The sequence below is a fragment of the Grampus griseus genome (genome assembly GCF_964374135.1).
Source record: "Grampus griseus genome assembly, chromosome: 10".
Lineage (NCBI taxonomy): Eukaryota > Metazoa > Chordata > Mammalia > Artiodactyla > Delphinidae > Grampus > Grampus griseus.
Window position 1 is genome coordinate 36,377,046 of NC_139004.1, and position 20,263 is coordinate 36,397,308.

General features: G+C 50.0%; 1 protein-coding gene across 2 annotated transcripts; it reads left to right on the forward strand.

The window, feature by feature from the left end:
• Positions 1-4,197: 4,197 nt before the first annotated feature.
• CCDC167 (coiled-coil domain containing 167) lies at positions 4,198-19,318 on the forward strand. Of its 2 annotated transcripts, none has more exons than XM_082664243.1 (4): positions 4,198-4,283; positions 17,160-17,254; positions 17,454-17,506; positions 18,973-19,318. In XM_082664243.1, exons 1-4 carry the CDS (start codon positions 4,242-4,244, stop codon positions 19,074-19,076), a joined length of 294 nt encoding a protein of 97 aa, XP_082520369.1. In that variant the 5' UTR covers positions 4,198-4,241; the 3' UTR covers positions 19,077-19,318. The 2 variants fall into 2 exon arrangements, with proteins under 2 accessions (XP_082520369.1, XP_082520368.1); XM_082664242.1 differs by having other exon boundaries at positions 18,978-19,318.
• Positions 19,319-20,263: the final 945 nt, after the last annotated feature.

Here is a 20,263-nt window from a genome sequence, read left to right on the forward strand (position 1 = left end):
CTTCAGGATGTCATGTGGATTCATCATCTATTTATGATTTGATTTAATTTAGCTTAAATTACTGGATACCAACTAAGTAGGAAGCAAAAACATTATTTTCATCTATTTTGTTTTTTTTCTATTTATGGGAAAATGAGGTTGGGTGCAGGAGTGGTACATGAGTTCCCCAGTGAAGTATGAGACAAAAAGTTCGAGCATCTTGGCTTAGCTGAAATATATAAAAACCACTAAGACATAAAACTGAGCCAAGCAGGCCATAAAGACACGGCTGCCTTTGCCTCAGAACCTGGGCTATAATCTGCTGTCCTGGAACAAAATTCAAACATAAATCAGCCTCCACTGTAATTTTAACCACCTACGAAATTCTTCATTTCCTGCCTGAAATGCTTCTGACAGTGAATGATTCCATTCTCCCCCACTCCCGCTCTGAGAAGGTGCCCTCGGGGCAGTGGTAGGAGTCCAGGTCTGGGACCCATGGGTCAGGCAAGCCCAAGATGGGACAAGGGATGGAAAAATTGACCTAAGTGTCTCCATGACAAATAAGCCAGGGCTGTGGCTAGCCTATACGGTGTTTTCGTGCAGAGTTGAAAAGGGCGCCTCCTGTAGGCACAAGAAGCCCTTGGCGTCCCCTCTGGAGTGTCCTCTCCCCATCTTCACCTGACCCAGTCTCGTCTATCCTCCAGGACTCATAGCCTCCAAAGCCACCCCCAATACTCACAGCATTCTTTTTTCCCCCTGAGCTCCTAATGCATCAACAGTAAGTACCAGACAGCTGGCTTTTAATTATATGTCGTCTGGCATTCACTATTTCATGTTGTCAGTCTGTCTCTCTAACTAGACTGAAGATATCTTGAGGGTAATGATTGGCTCTTATTTTATATGTCTACCTTACAGCCAGTGAGGGTGCCTTACATCTGGGCACTTTACAAATAACAAGGCCATTAAAAATAGAATCCTAGGGTATCTAAGCTGTCTAGTTTTTCCACTGTGCCTTTCACAGACAAGGAAATTGAGAGCCAAAGAGGAGGGTTGACCTGACCAAGGTCATGCAGTGAGAACCTGGCTTAGCCAGGAATTAACCCATTTCTCCTGTCTTCCAGTGCAGTGCTCGATTTTCCTTAAAAACCTAGCTCTAAAACTCCCAGACAGTTCAGGACCACAGCTCACTGGAACAAAGACAGACAGACAGACAGCTGGCTCACAGTAACCCATCTGCGCGTGGGCAGAATTTACAGCATGAAGCCAGGCTAAGCTGCGTTAGGCTCGGCAAACAGCCCCCATGGGAATCAAAGCTGGTCTTTTTTTTTTTTCGGTACGCGGGCCTCTCACTGTTGTGGCCTCTCCCGTTGCGGAGCACAGGCTCCGGACGCGCAGGCTCAGTGGCCATGGCTCACGGACCCAGCCACTCCGCAGCATGCGGGATCTTCCAGGACCGGGGCACGAACCCACGTCCCCTGCATCGGCAGACGGACTCTCAACCACTGCGCCACCAGGGAAGCCCCAAAGCTGGTCTTTCATGTATGCGGGGATGAAAGGAATGCGGTGGGTTACCTGGGGCTCTTTCAGCCTCCCCGACGCCATGGGGATCACCACCATCTGCAGTGTCTGGGCACATGAAACCCAAAATCGATGGTCTCAGTAGGAAGGATGAGTAGAGAGGTGAAGAGGGCATCTCCTCTCTGTGGAGAGACACTTGTGTATGTTAGTGGCTGCCTTTTGCAGTAAACTATGCATCCTTGATAGCAGGAAACAACCCAAGTATTTGCCCCAAACTCCTAACGACAGATCATTTACAATAATGTCAAAGCTGATAAAAACTGATATCAAAACAATAACAAAATATATGAATGGCAACAACTGCTAAGCGAAACCCTGTAATGAAAAGCTGGCAGCAGGTGCACCAGTTCTGCTGAGTCTCTCCTGGTCACCCACAAGCTACAGTACCAACCACTTAGTAATTCCCACAATGACCCTATAAGTCTGACACAATGAGCTTGTTTTAGTCATGGAAACTAAGGCTCAGCAAGTTTAAGTATCTTGCCGCAAATCACACCACTGCTAAGTGGCAGAGCTGGGACTGTAATCCCAGTCGGCCTCACTCCAACCCACATAGGCTCTCATTCCAGACCCACTTCAAGTATTTTGTCCCATTAGCAGAACCGTGGGACAAGGTTTGGCTTGGAGAATCCAAGGCTCTTTGGGGAGAAGGATGACAGCTCACGCATCATTTCACAGGGAATGGGGAAGAGAGACAAGGAACTAACATGAGACGTACCCAGATCTACGTGGCTTTTTCTTGGTGCCAAACAAATGCAGAAGGAACCACTTTTAAAAGAACATAGTCTTTTTCCTCCTCCTCTCACCTTCCCTAGGCCTGTGCCTGTGACAATTGGGAAGCACAGTCTCTGGTTTTTCTGGATCAGAATCAATGATATGAAGAGTGTTCTGACAATAAATGCTGTTGATTGACAGCTGATGGACAATGTTCTTGAGTAAGTTTTTTCTTGGGCTGGGTGTTAAGCTAAGAACTGCACTAAACAACTTCTGAGCAGCCTGCTTCCTGTTCAGACAGAATTTACTACTTTCCCTCTGTGGCCTCAGTCAGGCGGCCAGGCGAGATGGTATCTCAGGTCCCCTCCTGCTCCATCATTCAATGACTCTATCAAGAAGACAAAACAGATCTGAAAACATTTTTTTTTCACCCAAACACTGCATCAGGGTTATTATTCACACACAGAAACAGAGACTCCAACAGAGAGATAACTGGTCAGAAAATAAGGAGCTTCGATTCCCATCTCATAGTCTTTGACCCCATAATTCCACTTGTGCGAATTTATCTTAAAGAAATAATTCAGATGGTTATCTGGCTGAAATAGGGGTAGGGAGCTGATGTGTAGTATTGCGTGAATGCGTGAGGATGGAAGAAGGTAAGGGGTTAACCAAAAGGTAAAAAATAAAGATAGAAACTACTGAAAAAAATCTCAAAATGAAGAATATATTATTTGTATGCTAATATTTATGTGTGTGATATATAATAGGCAAAGAGATTACATCTGTGGACTAACAGTGTATCCATAATAAATTACAGTATAAAAGGCAAAAAAAAATAATAGTTCAGAAGGACAGAGCTATGTACACAAAGATGTTTGCTTTAGTATTAGTATTATTTGGAGGTAACGTCCAATAAAATAATGTCCAATACAAGAATGGGATGTATTCACTTGGGGGCATATACGGCCTTCACAAATGATGATTTCAAAACATGGGGAAATGTTTATTCCAAATTGCAGTTCAATATCCATTAATGAGTCATGAAATAAAATTAATAGGTCTCCTGCCACCAAGTTTTTTTTTAATGAAATAGACTAGATTAGAAAATATTTGAGTGCATCAAAGGTGGTAAAGGTGTTTATCAGGAAAATTTGGTTTCAATTATATGGGTAACTGGGTCATGATACAAAATTGTAGTTTTTAATCATTGGATCACAGTCAAACCATTTCAAAGGACATAGGTCTACAGCATACTGTACAGTAGGATTACAACAGTATAAAATACAATGTCAGAATATACAGACATTGGGTCGGAATATACAGAAACAAATATAGGAACTGTATTAAGAACAGTAGGATAAAGGATGCTGCTTTTCACTTAAAAGTTTTCTGTGACGTTTGTAGTCTGTTTCTGTTACAATAAAACAAGAAAAATAAGTAAGAACAGACAAAAAGGAGGAATGACAACAGAAGGTCATGATCAGCTCCCAAAGGGCCAAGAGACTCAAGATGGGGCTTCATGGAGGATCAGTGCTTCAGGATGGGCCTTGAAGGTCAGAAAGAACTTGACAGAATTGAAGGGATGGGAGCTGGCCTCAAACTGGGCAGGGTGGTCACAAAAAGGAAGAAGGGTACAGAAGACGACGGGGTGAAGAAACAGCCTCTCTGGGCTGTAAAGTGCCTTTGATTCGTAAGGAAAGGGCCAGCTCCACCCCTGGGTGGGCCATCGTTCCTCCCGGGCCAATCTAGTTATCCTCTTCCCACCACCCGCTACGCTGAAGCCTCAGAGCGGTTGCCCCTCATAAACATGGCCGCGCCAAGCTGGCCACGCCCCCAATTAGATGGACACCGCCAGTAGTCCCACCTCCCGCCTTCTCGGCGGCCAATGAGGGAGAATCACAGGGGTTTGCGCATGCGTGGCGCCGCCGGTGGGCGAGTCCAATAACGACTCCGGGAACCCGGCAAGTAACATGACTAAAAAGAAGCGGGAGAATCTGGGAGTCGCGCAAGAGGTGAGGGGGAGAAATGGGGGTTGGGCCACGTCGTGAACTGCCTTCTCCCCGTGGCGGGGTAGTGGGTCGGCCCGGCTGCAGGTTGGAGGAGGGAGTGAGGGGAGGAAGTGAGGGCGACGTGGGTTTGGGACACGGCCCGCTGGGGGAACCGAAGGTTGGAGAGCCCGAGGGGCCACGAGAGCTGGGAACAGAAGGCCAGGGGACCTCCAGAGAGGAAGAGACAGGCAGGTAAGGGGAGCACCAAAGAGGGCGTGACACCGAAATCTTGAGGCCCTGAGGGGAGACGTTTAAGTGAAGGGGACCCAAAAGGGTTGGGTATTGGCAGGTGAGGGGATCCCAAAGGGTTAGAGACCTGTAGATGAGGGCACCCTCAGAAGTGAGGGACCCCCATACTGTTTAATGTATTACTGGTGGCTTAACTGTCCCTTGAGATGGGGAATTTTTCCTCCGGGGTACTAAAGCATGAAGCTTGAAAATTACTTTGGGAACCTGTGGGAATTTGTAGAGAATTCTGGAATGGTGATGTTCGCAAAGAGCTTACAAATAATTGACTGCATACGGACGGAAAGAAAATTGATGCAGCTGCTATTTGTTACTTTATTTGCGCTCACTACAAGCCTGTGAGATTTTTACAGATGGGGAACCTGAGGTTTCAAGTAGAGCCCAACCGTTGAAACGGTTGAGGCGCCGAGAATCAAGCACAGGTGATTTGCCTTCTGGTGCATCTTGTTTCTCCTGTGTTACTGTTCCCTTAGATCACCCTCCCTGGGGTTGCAAGAAAGATACTGGGTAATTGTCTTATTGAGCTTACTACCAGTTGAGTGGTTCTCAATCTTAAGAACGCATTAAGAATCATCTGTCTTAAAAATGGAGAGTTGAATCTCCCCCACCCCGAGTAATTCAGTAGGACTTGGTGTGTATTTTTAACAAAGAATCTGTATTTTTAACAAGCTACACCAGTGTTTATGCAGGAGGTTTTAGTACCACCCCTTGAGAAATATTGGCCAACTTGGTAGGGAAAAAAACGATGGAAATGTGAATCTCCTTGTGAGAGAGACTATAGATGCTAAAATGAGATGGCACTCTGAAATGGGACTAGCCTAGACTTTATAGCCTGTATTAGAACATGATAAGCTGCTATAACAGAGAAACCCCCAAATTCAGTGGCTTCAAGAACAAGAAAGTTTTTTTTTTTTCTGACAGGATAGAGCAGGGATCGGCAGATGTTGTCTATAAAGGACCAGATAGTAAATATTTTAGGCTTTGTGGGCCACATGGTCTCTGTTGCAACTACAGTTGATCCGCATTGTTCACAGATTCCGTATTTGTGCATTTGTCTACTTGCTAAAATGTACTTGTAACCCCCAAATCAGTCCTTGAAATGCTTTTGTAGTAATTAACAGGCTGACTCAAAGCGTCAATATTTGATTCACCTGAGGCCCATGTGTCTCGTTAAGGTGGAACAAGGCAATGCTGTGTCTTATTTTTCAGCTCTTCTGTGTGCTGTAAACAAGTGTCCTTTTTCTGGTCTATTTACTGCCAAGTTTCTTGCATTTTTGTGCTTTTCTTGGTGATTTTGCTGTTTAAAATGGCCCTTGAGTGTAGTGCTGAAGTGCTTGTTTAGTCTTCCAAAGTGCAAGAAGGCTGTGACATGCCTTATGGAGAAAATATGTGTGTTAGATAAGCTTTCTCAGGCATGAGTTATAGTCCTGTGGGATGTGATTCAGTGTTAATTAATCAACAATATGTATTAAATAAGGTCTCTTTAAACAGAAACACACACAAAACAAGGTTTTGTATTGATCAGCTGATAAAAATGTGACCAGAGGCTCACCAGAACCTAACCTGGTTCAGTATTTGCTAATTCATTGTTGGCAACCTTATAGAACATAACTACCACAAATAATGAGAGTCAGCTGTACTCAGATAGGATGTCTTAGCACAAAAGCAGCCATAGGCAGTACATAAATTAATGAGAGTGTTCCAATAAAACTTTATTTACAAAAACAAGTCATGGAATGTATTTGGCCCCCAGACCATTGTTTGTCAACCCCTAGGCTAGAGTACCAGGACAGTGTTGGTTCTGCCATATTCCTTCCATCCTGTGGCTCTGCTGGGGGCCAGGGCCTGTTGTCACCTCATGAATGAAACTAGGTTGCACTCCATTGAGGTATCCACTGGTGGGAAAGAGAGAGTGGAGAAAGCACACCCACTGTCTTAAGAATTCTGGGCCCAGAATGCCCACTTTCCATTGGCAAAGATGCAGCTAAGATGCAAAACCTGCAAGGGGTAGCTGGGAAATGCATTCATCAGCTAGGAGGCCACGTGCCCAACTACAGCTCCATTGCTGTGGAAGAAGAGTGTATTTTAGTGGACAGCCCAATTCTCCTCAGCAGACTGCATCTTACCTCACAGTGTAGTTTTGAGGATTAAATAAGACAATATTTGTAAAGTGCCTAGCATGTGCGGCACAGGGTGGATAATCAACAAACAGTGCTTTCTTATCAGTAGCCTTCGTAGTTCTTTCACGTCCTTCCATCATGGCTATGTCAGCCCCCTTGTTTGGACTTTAGTTTCCTCATCTGTAACATGAAGGACTTGAATTTCACCAGGGGTTACAGACACAGACTCGCTGACTGTGGTCCACATATAGATCATAGATGATCATAGATGTCTTTTGTTTGGCTGACACGGGTTTTAAAAGTGTTTTGAATTTGGTGGGGTACATGCTCTCCTAGGGCCGTATACCAGTCACCTTCACCCCTTTATTTTTTTAACCTATCAATACCAATATAGATATTTACATTGGCCATCTTGATGTCTAGGTTACCTTTTGCTTGGATATTCTAAGATTTGAGCTCTGCCACTGTGCACCTGAGAAAAACTTGGCATCTAGCCATCTCCTCACATTGTTCCTCCTTTGCCCCCTGCGGATCTGAGTACTGAATGTGTTCTGGTGCTCAGTAGCAGTAGATATTGTCCTGTTATTAAAAGTCGTGTGCTCAAAGCCAATGAAGTGGTGATTTAATCAAAAATGTTAATCTGACGAGTCCAGTAAAACTCCCACAAGTGAGTGATCTCAGCACCTGCAAACAGCCTCCACTTGTAATGAAGCAATTACAGAGCACTCCCCCTGAGGGTTGGCTGGGGCCAGCTGTACTGGGTAGTCACCTCCCAGGACACCAAGGCACCTCCCAGCCTTCCCAACTTGTGGCTCCTTTCAAGGCCTTTTTATCCAGCTCATTTGCCACCTTGTGAGATCTCAGATTTGGGGAAAACTGGCTATGAGTTTTATTCTGAATAACAAGAGAGAATTATAGTTCAGGTGAGAAATCACCAGCTCTGGTACTGATTTTCAAGTTGTGTGAGAGGAGGGAAAGGTTGTATTTCAGTCTAAACTGATAGGAGGATTCTGGCTGAGAGAAAGGATGCATTTCAGTCTAAACTGATAGGATTTTGGCTGATGTAAAACCTGTTTTTTAATTTCTGATAGTAATGAGCTGTTATTTGGTCATTGTACTTTTTTTCCTCCACAGCTGGACCATTCTTAGTGTCTTAAATGTTTCAACAGCCAGTTGGTCTTTAGTTAACAGATGTGCAGTGCCTTAGTTGACATCTTTAAGGGGATAACTTGGTTGGATCTGGTCCCTGGTACAAAAATCTGTCAGTTTGGAAAGGTTTTAGCTACAGGTTACAGAAAACTGACCTCAGTGACCTAATCAAACAAGAAGATACTTTTTATTCCCATCACAAGAAATTTGGAGGGAGGTGGCTACTGGCATTGGTTCAAAGGTTCCGCTATGTCAGGGCTGGTGTTTCTGCATTCTCTCAGCTGTTTCCTCTTAGTCACAAGATAGCTGCCACAGCTCCAGTCATCATATTCAACTTTAAGTCAGGGAAAAAAGAAAAAGGAACTATAACAATCTTTGTCCCTTTTATCAGCAAAGCATAAGCTCTCTCAGTCGTCTCCCAGCCGACTTCTGGAACATCTCGTTGGCCAGAACTGGTCATGACCACCTCTGGCTGCAGTGAGGCTGGGAAAGCATCTGTTGAGCTTTTCTTACTTCTGTGGTGGAGGCAGGCAAAGGGGGAGGGGTAGGGAATCAATGTTGTGTTGGGCAACTAATAGTATCTGCTAGAGGGAATAAAAGTTAATGGGAGTCATTTTGTCGTTGTTGTTGTTGTTGTTGTACGCGGGCCTCTCACTGCTGTGGCCTCTCCCGTTGCGGAGCACAGGCTCCGGACGCGCAGGCTCAGCGGCCATGGCTCACAGGCCCAGCCGCTCCGTGGCATGTGGGATCCTCCCGGACCGGGGCACAAACCCACATCCCCTGCATCGGCAGGCGGACCCTCAACCACTGCGGCACCAGGGAAGCCCTAATGGGAGTTACTTAAAATTCACTGGAATTCTTATCAGAAAAAGGGGCCAGGATCAGTGACGATGAAGGGTAGGTGGTAGTTTGAGTGGAGAAAATGGCCAAAGCAGGATGAGCACCAGGAAGAGAGGAGTGTGGACACTTGTGATTGTGTAATGTCAGCCACCACTGTGAGCTCCCTGGGGGCAGGGAGGAGCACTAAGTGGGGATGAAGACAGTCTCAGTCCTGGAACAGGCTGTTACAAGGCTGACAGGAACCTACTGATGTTCTAAGACAAGGGATAGAAGCAGCCTAGTGGACTCTCCGTAAATATTTACTGAATTGGTTTTGAGAGGCTAGAGGAGGCACTTGAACCCTCACTCTTGACTTCTGGGCCCAGTTGAGTGGTTCATTGGTGAGAGATCAGGAGGCCACAGTGGAGCAGGCGGCTGGACACTGTCTTGCTGGCGGCTGCCCAGTCAGGGCTGGGAGAAAGGCTTGAGGCCTGCAGACACAGTTCAAGGGCGGCTGACCATTAAATGAGCCTCACCTGCTGCCAGGCACAAGCGACAGGTCGCCATTGGGCAGGTGATTTCTCTCAGCAGCCTGCGTCTGGCTCAACTCCATCTGATGGGGGTCAGGAGACTAAAACCTCATTACCTAACACGGCTGGATGTCAGCATGTGTGGAGTGGCTGTTTGCCAGCATCTTAATTAATGAATTCATAAGGCACGGGGTGGATGCCAATTCTTGAAAAGTGCTTTGAGCCTTTCAGCGATGAAGAAGCTTTTGCTACTTTATCAAAAAATATATATTGGGGGAAAGAAGAGAAAAGAAACCCCAGACAACGTTCTGGCCCAGGGACAGCTGAAGGCTTAGGTGAGGACTGACGTGCCTCTGCTTGCAGAGCCTCTCAGAGACCAGAAGCCCTCGGAGCTTGCGCGGGCTTCAAGAGGACCTCCACGTTCCTGACCTGGGGCGGGAGGTGACTCTCCAGAGAAATGACAAGTCCCTTGGCTCTCTGCTTTTCCTGAAAGTTGTTCATTGATTAAAAACTGGGAAGGTTTATTGTCTTCATCTGCCCAGCCTGGGAGAGAAACTTCTGATGATTTGGGAGCCATGGCGGAGGTTTTTGTTTTCTGCCCTCACAGAGCCTCCTCCACAGAAGCACATCCCTTAAGCCGTATCAGGGTAATCGGTCCTTTGGGGTTTGAGGATAGTCACCTGGAAAATCAAGGCCCGTGACCCCCATGTCACTTGGCTGTGTGGCCTCAAGGCCCCAGATGGGAAGCCCCTGCTCTCCTGCCAGAGACCATCTGGGCAGGCGGTCCGGCTTCTCTACCCATTATAATAAACATTCTGGGGCTTCCCTGACATGTGAAAATGAGTGGATTTCCAGAAATCCGGTTCCTAGACTGCTGGGGCTGGAGCTGAAACAGCTGACACCACTCTCTGGGCTGTGAGTTATTAGCAAGTGAGAAGAAAGACTTTGGGGAAAGGAGGGTTTATCAGGCCCAACTAACCCACCTTTTTCCTTCTCAAACCCGGGTCTGTTTTGTGTGTGTTTTGGAGGGTGCTTTGGCAGCGTAGGCGGTTTGGGGGAGGGTGCCTGGGATGTCCGTGAAGCCCAGAGTTAGAGCGTAATTGCCTTCAGTGTGAGGACAGACGCTGGGCTTGGAGACGCTCACTGTCTCCAAGCAAACAGATTTCAATCAGGTTCTCCCCTCACAGTGAGTATCTGTTATGTGGACAGAAAGCAAGCAAAGCCCTTATACAAGATTATTCAGAGTAGAGAATCTGTTAAAGCCAGATCAACAAGCTTAAATGGGTTTTGACTGGGATGTGGAATGATTTTGTTCCACAGAACCCTTCTTTGTCATGAATGTTTTCATGAGGGATTTTGGAGAAAGAGCTTGAAGAGGTGGAAGGAGCATAAGCTCTGAAGCAGAAAAACCCAGATTCAGACCCCAATTCTGCCACTTCCCAGTGACACGACCTAGGGCAGGTTGCTTAAATTCTCCATGTGCGAGTTTGCTCCTCTGTAAAAGGGAGACTGTAAAAAGTCCCTTCCTTGCAGAGTTGTTGCAGACATTGGGGAGCATATGGGAAGCTGCCCACAAACTGCATGGCCCAGGGTGTAAGGAGCGGAGTTTATGCCCAGGAGCTAAGAGTGGCTCTGGGCTGGTGCCTCTGAGCTTCCCCCATGTGTGCTGGTAGCTCACAGCACCGACTCCCACCGCCCGCTCCCCCGGGTACTGGCTGCGTGACCCTGGACGAGTTACTTCATCCCCGCAGCCCAAGTTTCTTCATCCATAAGGTGTGGATACTGATGCTACTCCTCTCCCGCCAGGGTTATTGTGAGTGTCCTGTGAGGGAGTCATGTGAGGTGCTTAGAGCAGTGCCTGGCACATATGCCTGCTACCGTAGTGTTGGCTGCTACTGGTATTATTGTGGACTTTGGGCTTCCAGAGACTGTTCTGACTTGTGCTGTGCCATCCAGACATGTGAAAGTCCATGATTTGAGTTGGGCTCAGGTACCTTGACACCGTGCTCTTTATTAGGTCTTGGTGCCCAGCAAGGACCCGGCCAGGCAGGTGCAGGATATGCCCCATGACCGCTGCTTGACTCCTGAGGTTAACTCATTGCCAGCCCCTTTTTGTCACTCACAGCCCAGAATCTCCCAAGAGCAAGGCCAGCAAGACCGGAAACAACTTCCTAAACCAGAAAGCACAGTGGCTTGCCTGGCAGTGCCAAGCCCCAAGGGTGCCTCTGCCCTTTCCCAGAAGAAAGTTGGGCCCTAGACAGTGGCTCCTTAGGGAGTGGGCAGGGAGCCACCTCCCAGGCTGTCAAGATGCTTGTGGGAGCACCATTCAGCCACCTTCAATAGTGCTTGTTGGCAGAATAAAAGCTGCTGGGAGGCCTTGGCAGCAGCCAGACCTGGAGCTGGCCCCCCGCGGGCCTGGCCTAACCTGGGTACTGGGCACTTATCTGTGTGCGAGATGGCACTCACCTTCCCCGCCCCCAGAGAGGCCTCATTTTGGGCTTCCGTACTGGGAGGCTCCACATTCCTGAAAAGACGCCACCCAGGGATTCCGGGAGAATTTTACAGTTTCTCTTAACACAGTGATTTTATGGCATATAGGACTCCAGGGAGACTTCCCTAAAGCTCTGAGAATAGGGTGTTGTTCCCCAAGTCAGGTAGCAGAGGTGATTTTGCTTAGCTGGCTCAGGGCTACTGAACTGCCAGCTGAGTGCTCAGAGCTGCTTCTGAGGGAGGGGTCCTGGAGGAAGGCTGCAGGAAGAGACCCTGGCAATGATGACTACCAGCAGGAGCAGTGGCCCCACTTGGCTGGGGTTGGGGCCTCTGCTGACCTTGACTGTCAGTCTAACTTCAGAACTTCAAGTTCTTCTGCAGGAAACATCCCCACCTCTGTGGAGAATTCTTGGTCTTATACTTCTCACTGAGCCTGCTCCTTTGCCCACTCTTGAAGCCACCCACCAGGCTCCGATCCCCCAGTCCATGCCTGGTTAAGAAAGGCAGCGGTTCCCATCCTGACTGTGGAGGAATCCCTCGTGGGCCTTTCCTGTTAAAGTACAAACTTCTGGATCCTGTCTCCAGGGCCTCCCCTGGGGCCCTCAACTCCCTCCTACTTGAGGGTTGCTCCTTTCCACTCCCTGCCCCATATATCTTTTCTGCCTCCCTTTCTTCTCCTCCCTTCTTCCCTGCCGAGGCTCAGACCAGCAGTCTCCATGGGCAGGTTTTAGCTACTTCTGGTCTTGGGGTCAAGAGTAGACTTTCCCACCAGGACACCCTGCATATTCACCACCTATTTCCCAGTCCCCTGAACTGCTTGCACACAGGTTTACACAACACCTATCAGGTCCTCAGCTCTATGTGATGTGCCACAAGGCACATCTGGCTAACTGGTATGGAGCTCACACCACTGCCTTGCTGATTCCTCAGGTCCCTTTGCAGCCGTTTCACCTACTGACTGTCATCTCAGTGACTTAGACACACTGTTCTTTTTTCCTGTATAAAAACGGACACTTGGTCTTCTGAGTATAAACGTAATGCATGGACACTCCTTGTGTCCATGTTATTGTACATCAAGGGCATTCACTCTCTGCCCCGACTCTGTGCCTGAATGAGTGCCAGTCTCAGTCCCTACCTTGGCTATTACTTTACCTGTGACAGTCACAGCCAGCAATGCTGCCCCCTGCAGCTCTAGGGAAGTCCCAGAACTGAACCAGTTGGGTCAGCCGTGCCCTTCCTGCCAACTGACCCACTATCCAGCCTGTTGGGCAGGAGTCCTGGGGGCCTCCCTGGCCTCCAGAGTGTAACCTCCTCTTCCCATTGGAGTTGGTCGGATCTCTTTGATGGGGCCTCTTTCTGCTTTAGTCCTGGGGCTTTGCATTCCTGCTCCCAGCTTAGCTGGGCACCAGGCGCTGTAGAGCCATGGCGTCAGTGAACCTGCACTCCAGCTGCTAGGCTCCACCTGCTTTTCCGCGTCTCCTCAGATGCCCACCAGGGCCCAGACCACACCTGAGTCTGTTCTGCCCTTAGACACTGCCCTAGACCTCTCATCCTCAGCTTCCAGCAGGCCGAGCCTCTACAACTTGGCACCAGCTCCAGACACTACCCCAGCGCTTCAACCCCCGGCAGGATCATGAGGTTCCCAGCATGCTGTGTCCCGAGCCAGCTGGAGAGGCTGGCCTGTAGAGGCATTGCTATTGTGATGGTCTACCCTGCAGGCCCCACTCCTGCTGAACCCCTCCATAGAATCAGGATGGCCATATCTGAGCCAGAGGGGCTCCCCTCCCTGCTGCTGCCAGCCAGTGACCAATGGAGAGTACTCTCCATCACGCACCCCTGCTTCTATCTCCTCTTACTCTTGCCACATATTAACTCAATTTTCTTTTTATTCCCTACAGATCTAATGAAAACCATTCTCTGATAATAATGCTAGCAAACACTTGTTATACCATCACCGTGTGTTAGGTACTAAGTATCTTACACGTATTGCCTCATATCATCTTCACAATTCTTTGAAATAGGAAACATTATTATCTTTGTTTTACACATGAGTAAACTGAGGCACTGAATTAAGGAAGTCACCTAGACACACGGCAAGTGAACGGCCAGCTGAGGCATCTGATTACAGCCCACACTCCTTATTACCACACTTTTCAGGAACTACAATTTCAGGCTTCTGAGCACTTGGCTCCCAACTGCTTGCCCAGTTCTGACCCTTATGCTTCCAGAATCTTCTTGACATTTGTCTCCTTATTCTGGTCCTAACCCGTGTTTCTCTCCTGGTCCTGGCTATCTTGTCCTCTGTTGCCTTCAGCCTGGTGGCAGAGAGGAAGCTAATCAAGGACTATAGATTTGTTTTGGGGAGTCTGTGAAGTGCATTATTTGTGTGCATGTCATTGAGAGTTGACTGAAAAGCCAACTAGGGGCTTCTTTTAAGGCCCACTTCCTAGGTCTTCTCCCCTATTTCTGGGTCCATCTTGCTGGGCTAGCTTTGCTCTGTAGCCACCACTCCCGACCCCAGCCACAACTAAAAGATGCATCCTGACCCTCCCTCCCTGCCTTATCTGCGGCCAGTAGGTCACTAGAATGTTGGCACCCGTTATTATAGCTGCTTGAGAACTGGCTTCTGCATCAACAAATGCTGCAGGGTGTTTAACCGTCAGTGGGGTCACCTTCTGAGGATGGGTCTGTGGCCTACTGAAGAGCCTCCTGACAGTCCCAGACTCCCCCTCACTCAGCCCATATCAAGCAGCTGGGTTATAAAGGAGGAGAACTTGATATTTAGAAGGGAATCAGAGAGAGCTGCAGCAGGACATAAATATTCATAGAGGGAGGTTAGAACTTGAGTCCCTAAAACCTTGATTTGTGTTAGTCTGTTTAAGCTCATTAAAAAGTGGTAAGTGAAAGTGGGGGTATTCATGGAACTGCAGATAGATTGGGCTCGTTCAGATAAAGGCCTCTAGCTGCCAGCTCCACAGGCCCTGCCCAGAGCATGACAGCCGACCAGCTTGGCCACTTGTGGTTTGCCAACCTCAATTTAAAGGTTTTGCTGAGCATGAGTTCTTGGCCTCACTCTGGCCCAGTTATCCCGTTTGGGCCCTTGGTAGCCTTGTAGAGGTGTTTAGGGATGGAAGTCCCCCAACTTCCTCCCCAGAATGACATGCAAACCAGGGGCTGGCCAAAGGTGGGGCAGGCAGAAATCTAACCTAGGACTAATACTTGCACTGGGTAATCCACAAAGTACATAATCTATGTGCACATACAGCTGCTTCTCCTAGCTTCTTCCAGCTTCTGTGGGCATGAGGGGAGGATTTTAGACTCCCGGTGCCACATGAAGCCCAGCCCCTGGGCCCCACCCACATCCAACCCTACTCATTCCTCCATGGCTACAAACACAAGGACTGCAGTGGGCCAGGCCTTCTAGGACAGGAGCTACAAAGTCAGGCATCCTTAGAGGCCAGGCAGTCACATACACAAGTGGCATGGGCCGATCTCGGCTAGACTTGACCACTGGGCTGCAGGTTTACATCATCTGCCCTAGCGGCTCCCAGAGTTTGGCAAGATGAGGTTTGGACACATGTAGCTGGATGACACGGTATGCGCTCAGCTTCATGAGAGAAGGCTTGGTTAATCAGCCAGGGGAAGGAGGCAGTATCTCTCCAGCCAAGGGCCGTAGAGAAGGCTTCACGGAGGAGATAGAGCATCAAGAATCAAGCTTTGTGTGGGACCCAGCGTGGAATTTGGTGCTCTGTGGTTTCTACACCAGGAGGTAGAAACAGCAAGTCTTAGGGTACTGAGGGGCTGGCTGTGTGTGTTGGGGGTACTGCTATGAAGGGCAGGCTTCATGGTGGCCTGAAGCACCTGCTCCTCCCGGCTCCGTCTCCACTAACCTTCACGTCAGGCTGTTGCTGTTCCCTGAGCCTGGCTTGCCAGTGCTCATTTCCCTACAGTGCAGGTTTCAGCATGGCCTTTGGCCTCCCAGGCACAGGCCCCATCTCCTGGCTGGGGCTGTTTCCCAGGACAGCCCTCCCTTTGGTGCCCGTTAGCAGAGAAGTGACACAGTTAACCAAGCAGTTAAACTCAAGGCTCTGCAGTTGCTCCCTCCCACCGGGCCCTAATTCCAGAGCTGGAGTTGGCAGCAGGCTGGGGCTGCAGGGAAGGGGGTAGATGGTGTGTCCTTTGGGCTGGGCGTTGGGATGAGGGAAAGTAGCTGACCCAGAATGGCTGGGATGGGTACTGGCCAGGGGGAGGGGCAGAACACTGGCCAGGGATGGGATTCGTAGTTGCAGTCATTGATTACCGTCTGTCCAGGGGCCACTCCAGAAAGGATTGGAGCAGAGAACTGGCTGAGACCGATAAGGAAAGGAGTGTTCCACTCTGACTCCTCAGAAAAATCATTCCATTTGGAGGACCCATTCTCCCATTTGTGAAATAGAGCTTGTATCAGTATTTGCTATCCCTCCCAGGGATGTGGTGAGAATGAGTGAAGTCATATGGAAAATCAAGCATTAGCTGGACCCAAAGCACTATTCATTCAGCTGCTATGAGGGACACAGGGCCCTCTGAACTCCCACCCACTGAAATCTAGGCTCCCACCAGCAGGGCAGAGGTTCAAGAAGAACAGGCCCAGGCCGAGAGAGGTGGCCGATTAGACAGACACCTGGAGACAGATGGACACAGATGAACTTTCAAAGCCAAATGCATGATACCAGGACCTTGGATGATCCAGTCCAGTATTTCATAAAACATTTCCCCATAACTCAAATTATTTCCCCAAGAACACATCTCTGAAACTATAATCAAAACAAATGGGAGAACTGGTACCTTTGGCATGCAGCCTTTCAGGAGCTTAGCTATTTTGCACCCCCCCCCCCCCCCCCGCCCAAGTTACAGCTATCTTGATGATGGTCAATGCTTTTGCGCAAGAACCGAGTCGGAAACTAACAGAAGTGTTTTTGAGCTGTACTGTCAGTAACTTTTATTGAATCTCATGGAAAAATGTATATTATTACAGCTTGGGTTACTTTAAGATGAAGTGTACCAACGAGAAAACATGCCTCTGCTTTTTGGCCCCTAGATGTCTAATCACACGTGGAATGCTTTGGAAAGGCAGAGGATTCCTGCATCGTCTCGTTTCATTCTAGGAGCCGCCTGTGCCTGCCACATTCAGGGCTCTGGTTGCTCCTGCCGTGGGGCCCAGCTGGGGCCTGTGCTGAGGAGACAGCTGACTGGGGGTGCTGCTCCCATCTGCCCCAACCCATGCTTGGCCCAGTGGGTCAGGGCAGCTTGGAGACCCTGAGCAACACTCAAAGCTGTTTCTAGGCGCGCTCAGCCTGTACCACGTGGAGGTAGAGGACAGCAAAACATAGCTGCTAGTTCAAAGACGCCTAGAGGCTCCCTCCTCCTGCTCCCAGGATCCCAGCTGTCTTGAAAATTGAAAGGCTCTGCCACCCATCTCTACCTGCTGGGTGTGCTGTGTCTTTCAGATGGATGGGCTGGAGAAGAAGCTGTCACGATGCTGGAGAGACCTGGAGGCTGTGAACTCCAGGCTCTGTGGGGCAGAGCTGAGCTCAGAGGCCAGGTAATGCTCCTCCCGACATCCCCCAGTCCTTCCTATCTGTCCCGGGGCCCCAGCCCTCAACTGCCAGCCCTCCCATCCCCCTGCCACCAGAGACCTGAGCCCATGTTCCTCTTGTCTCCCTTGCTCTGGTGTGCCAGCTGTCCCTCAGGTGGGAAAAAGAAAAAGGGCCTGAGCCATTTTGACCCCTTCCCCCTCACAGGAGTTCTCTGGAGAAGGAGAAAAGCAGCCTGATGAACAAAGCCTCCAACTATGGTAAGAAAGCTCCCTGCCATTACCAGCCCCACCCTCGCGTCCTAGGATCAGGAAGGGTCAGACAGCCCAGGGAGCCCACAAAGTGATGGGGGTCAAGGGCATTCTTTGGGAGAGAGCCAGCCCCCAGGGGGTTGCAGGCACCAACTGAAGGCCCAGCATCCTGGAAGAGCAAGTTTGTTCCTTTGTTCCCAGGGAGATGGAGAGTCCTGTGGGTCTGTTCTCCTGTGGGATGAAGGGGTATGGCTGTGGCCAGGTGAAGAGATCCTCACATCCACCCTGACTTGGGAGGTCTGTCCTCCCTGCCCCCTCCTCCCAGACCTCCACTCTCTCCCAGGAAAACCCTGCAATGGAATGATGGGAATAGGGTCTTTGGGGTCCAGGGTGGAGGATGAACCTCCCACTTGGGTGCTGTGAAGGGCTACTGTGAGTGGAGCAATGCTGCCACCTTCTGGATGCTGGGTGCAAAGCCAGGTAGAGCCCAGACGGCACGGAGCTAGAGGGTGGCTGCTGGGCGCTGCCCCCAGCAGCCCAGGAGGAAATGGGTCTGCAGAGGCTCCTCAGGCTTGTCTGTTCTATTCACCCTGAGGGGCCAGGCCTGGCCAAGAATCAGCCCTAGAATAGTCCATATGGCAGGGAGCCTCCTGTAGGAACCAGGCTGAATCAACACTGTTAGCACGGTGCCTGTCACACACCCCTACCCGGGTCCCGTCTGGCCTGCCCAGAGCTGGTTTGCAGGTATCTCCCTGCTTCCTCACACAGGGAGGGATGGGATATCAGTTCCCTCTCGAACCTAGCAATTTTCACACAAAATTGTAGCATTTAGCACTCAGGTCAGCCCTCACAGAATACCAACCACCTGTGTATCATATGAATGGATACAGTGTGGCTGTAGAATAGCAGGGCTGGCTTCCTCTAGAGGCGGCCTGCCTGCCTTGTGGGCACAAACTACCTCGTCTTAGCATACCTCGTTCCTGCTGAGCTGGGCATCCAGCAGGGAAGGACTAGGAGCACTGGTGGTGTGGGCCCACCCTGTCCCTACTCCAGTGTCAGGCCCAAGGAGGTCCCAGCTGCCCTCAGTCTCTAATTGACCAGGTGAGACACCCTGGAAGGAGGAGCACCATGGGGGCACCCAGTGACGGGCCAGAGGGCTCACCTGGTGAGGCCATGCCACCACCTAGCTTGGCTTTTAGGTGTGGCCTTTTTGTGACTCCCTCACATAGTCCATCTTCAACTACATTTGGAAAGAAATGGTTGAGCAGCATTGGGGGTTGGGGCTTTTTTGGGCCAGGATCTGTAGCCAAATCTGGGCAGATCGAGGAGGACGGTCATTTTTATGGATAAGGAGGCAGCTGGGAGGGAACACCTCTGCACTCAGCAGTGTGTGTACCCATTGGTGGGATAGGTGGAGGCAGATGAGAGTGGCAGATGGGCCCAGACCACCTGTCCATCACCCTTTTTCCTCCCAGAGAAGGAGCTGGAGTTGCTTCGGCGGGAAAACCGGAAGAACATGCTGCTGTCTGTGGCCATCTTCCTCCTTCTGACGCTTATCTACGCCTACTGGACCCTGTGAGCCTGAGATTTCTCCAGTCAGCACAGGCTTCCCCTCAGCTCCGTGGTCACGGCCAAGCAGGCCCTTCAAACCCCAAGAGGACCAAGGTACAAGGGCCAGTTCTCCCTGACCCAGACATCAGAGCAGGGCTTCCTGTTGGCCCAGCCCCTCTTGCCTCCCATTCCTGCTGTGGGGCTTGAGTCTCCAGAAGGACTTTATGTTGGCTTAGCCCAAGGGAAAGGCAATAAAAACCACCCTGGCTGCTTCTGTGTGCTGAGTAAATGTCATGATCTGGTGGCAGCTGGGGGCAGTGGGGTGGCATTCAGGATGCAAGGGAGGAGAGGGGCCTGAAGGTAAGCCCCCAGCTTAGGTGGGGAGTAAGGCGTTAGCAAAGTGCTTCCTAAGGCAAACCATGGTGGGCGCCATCTCGAGGACTTGGGCACTGCTGGGGCTGAGAGGCAGACCTTGCACCACTTGTCTGCCACCCCCCACCAAACCCTGTCTTGCCCTCCAGTCGATGCCACTGCCTGTGATTATGGCAGAAAAAATGCAGCCTGTGCAGCAAAGGGCAACTTGGGGACTTGAGGTGGTCGTGTGGTGGTCCCACGGGAGTGCGGAGTTAATCCATCTTCAAGAGGCTGCAAGTCTGGCGAGGTATGGCAGAGCCAGTGGGCAGCCGGAGCCACGGTAATGACCACACAGACTTAACGGTGAGTGGCCAGTAAATCAGGCGGCGTTTGCAGGAGCGGCAAACACAGACATTCCCCTCCCTCCACCGCCCCCGAGCACAGCCCTCTACTCCCAGCACAGGGGCCAGGAGGGCTGGGAGTGGGAGGCTGGAGTAAGGCTGAGTAGGGCAACCAAGAGGATGAAGGGGCTTGGGAGCCGAGATCACACCAAGTAAGTAAACGCAAGGAAAGGAGTTGCCCTGCGAGCTAAACTAAGGCTGTGAAACATTAAGGAAGGAATCTGGGGGCCCAGGTGAAGGAGCTAAGCAATGTGTAGGCAGCGGGCTCTAAGGGAGAACCTGCACCGGTGATGGGACTGGTGGAGAAACGCTAGCCTAGAGCAGAGAGGGAGAGGCACCATCAGCACGCGCACGGCCTCCAGTGCAGATGCAGAGCAGGGGAGGTTGGCGGGGTCAGCGAAACCATCTCTCCCTTTCTCTCTTCCCCGTCTAGTGGCACTAATTGGTCTGACGCCTCTGT

Excerpts from the sequence above, each read along its gene's own strand:
- CCDC167 (XM_082664242.1), top strand. The coding sequence starts at position 4,242 with ATGACTAAAAAGAAGCGGGAGAATCTGGGAGTCGCGCAAGAG. Across the intron at positions 17,255-17,453 it reads GAGCTGAGCTCAGAGGCCAG|GAGTTCTCTGGAGAAGGAGA; the intron begins GTAATGCTCCTC and ends TCCCCCTCACAG. Across the intron at positions 17,507-18,977 it reads GAACAAAGCCTCCAACTATG|GAGCTGGAGTTGCTTCGGCG; the intron begins GTAAGAAAGCTC and ends CTCCCAGAGAAG.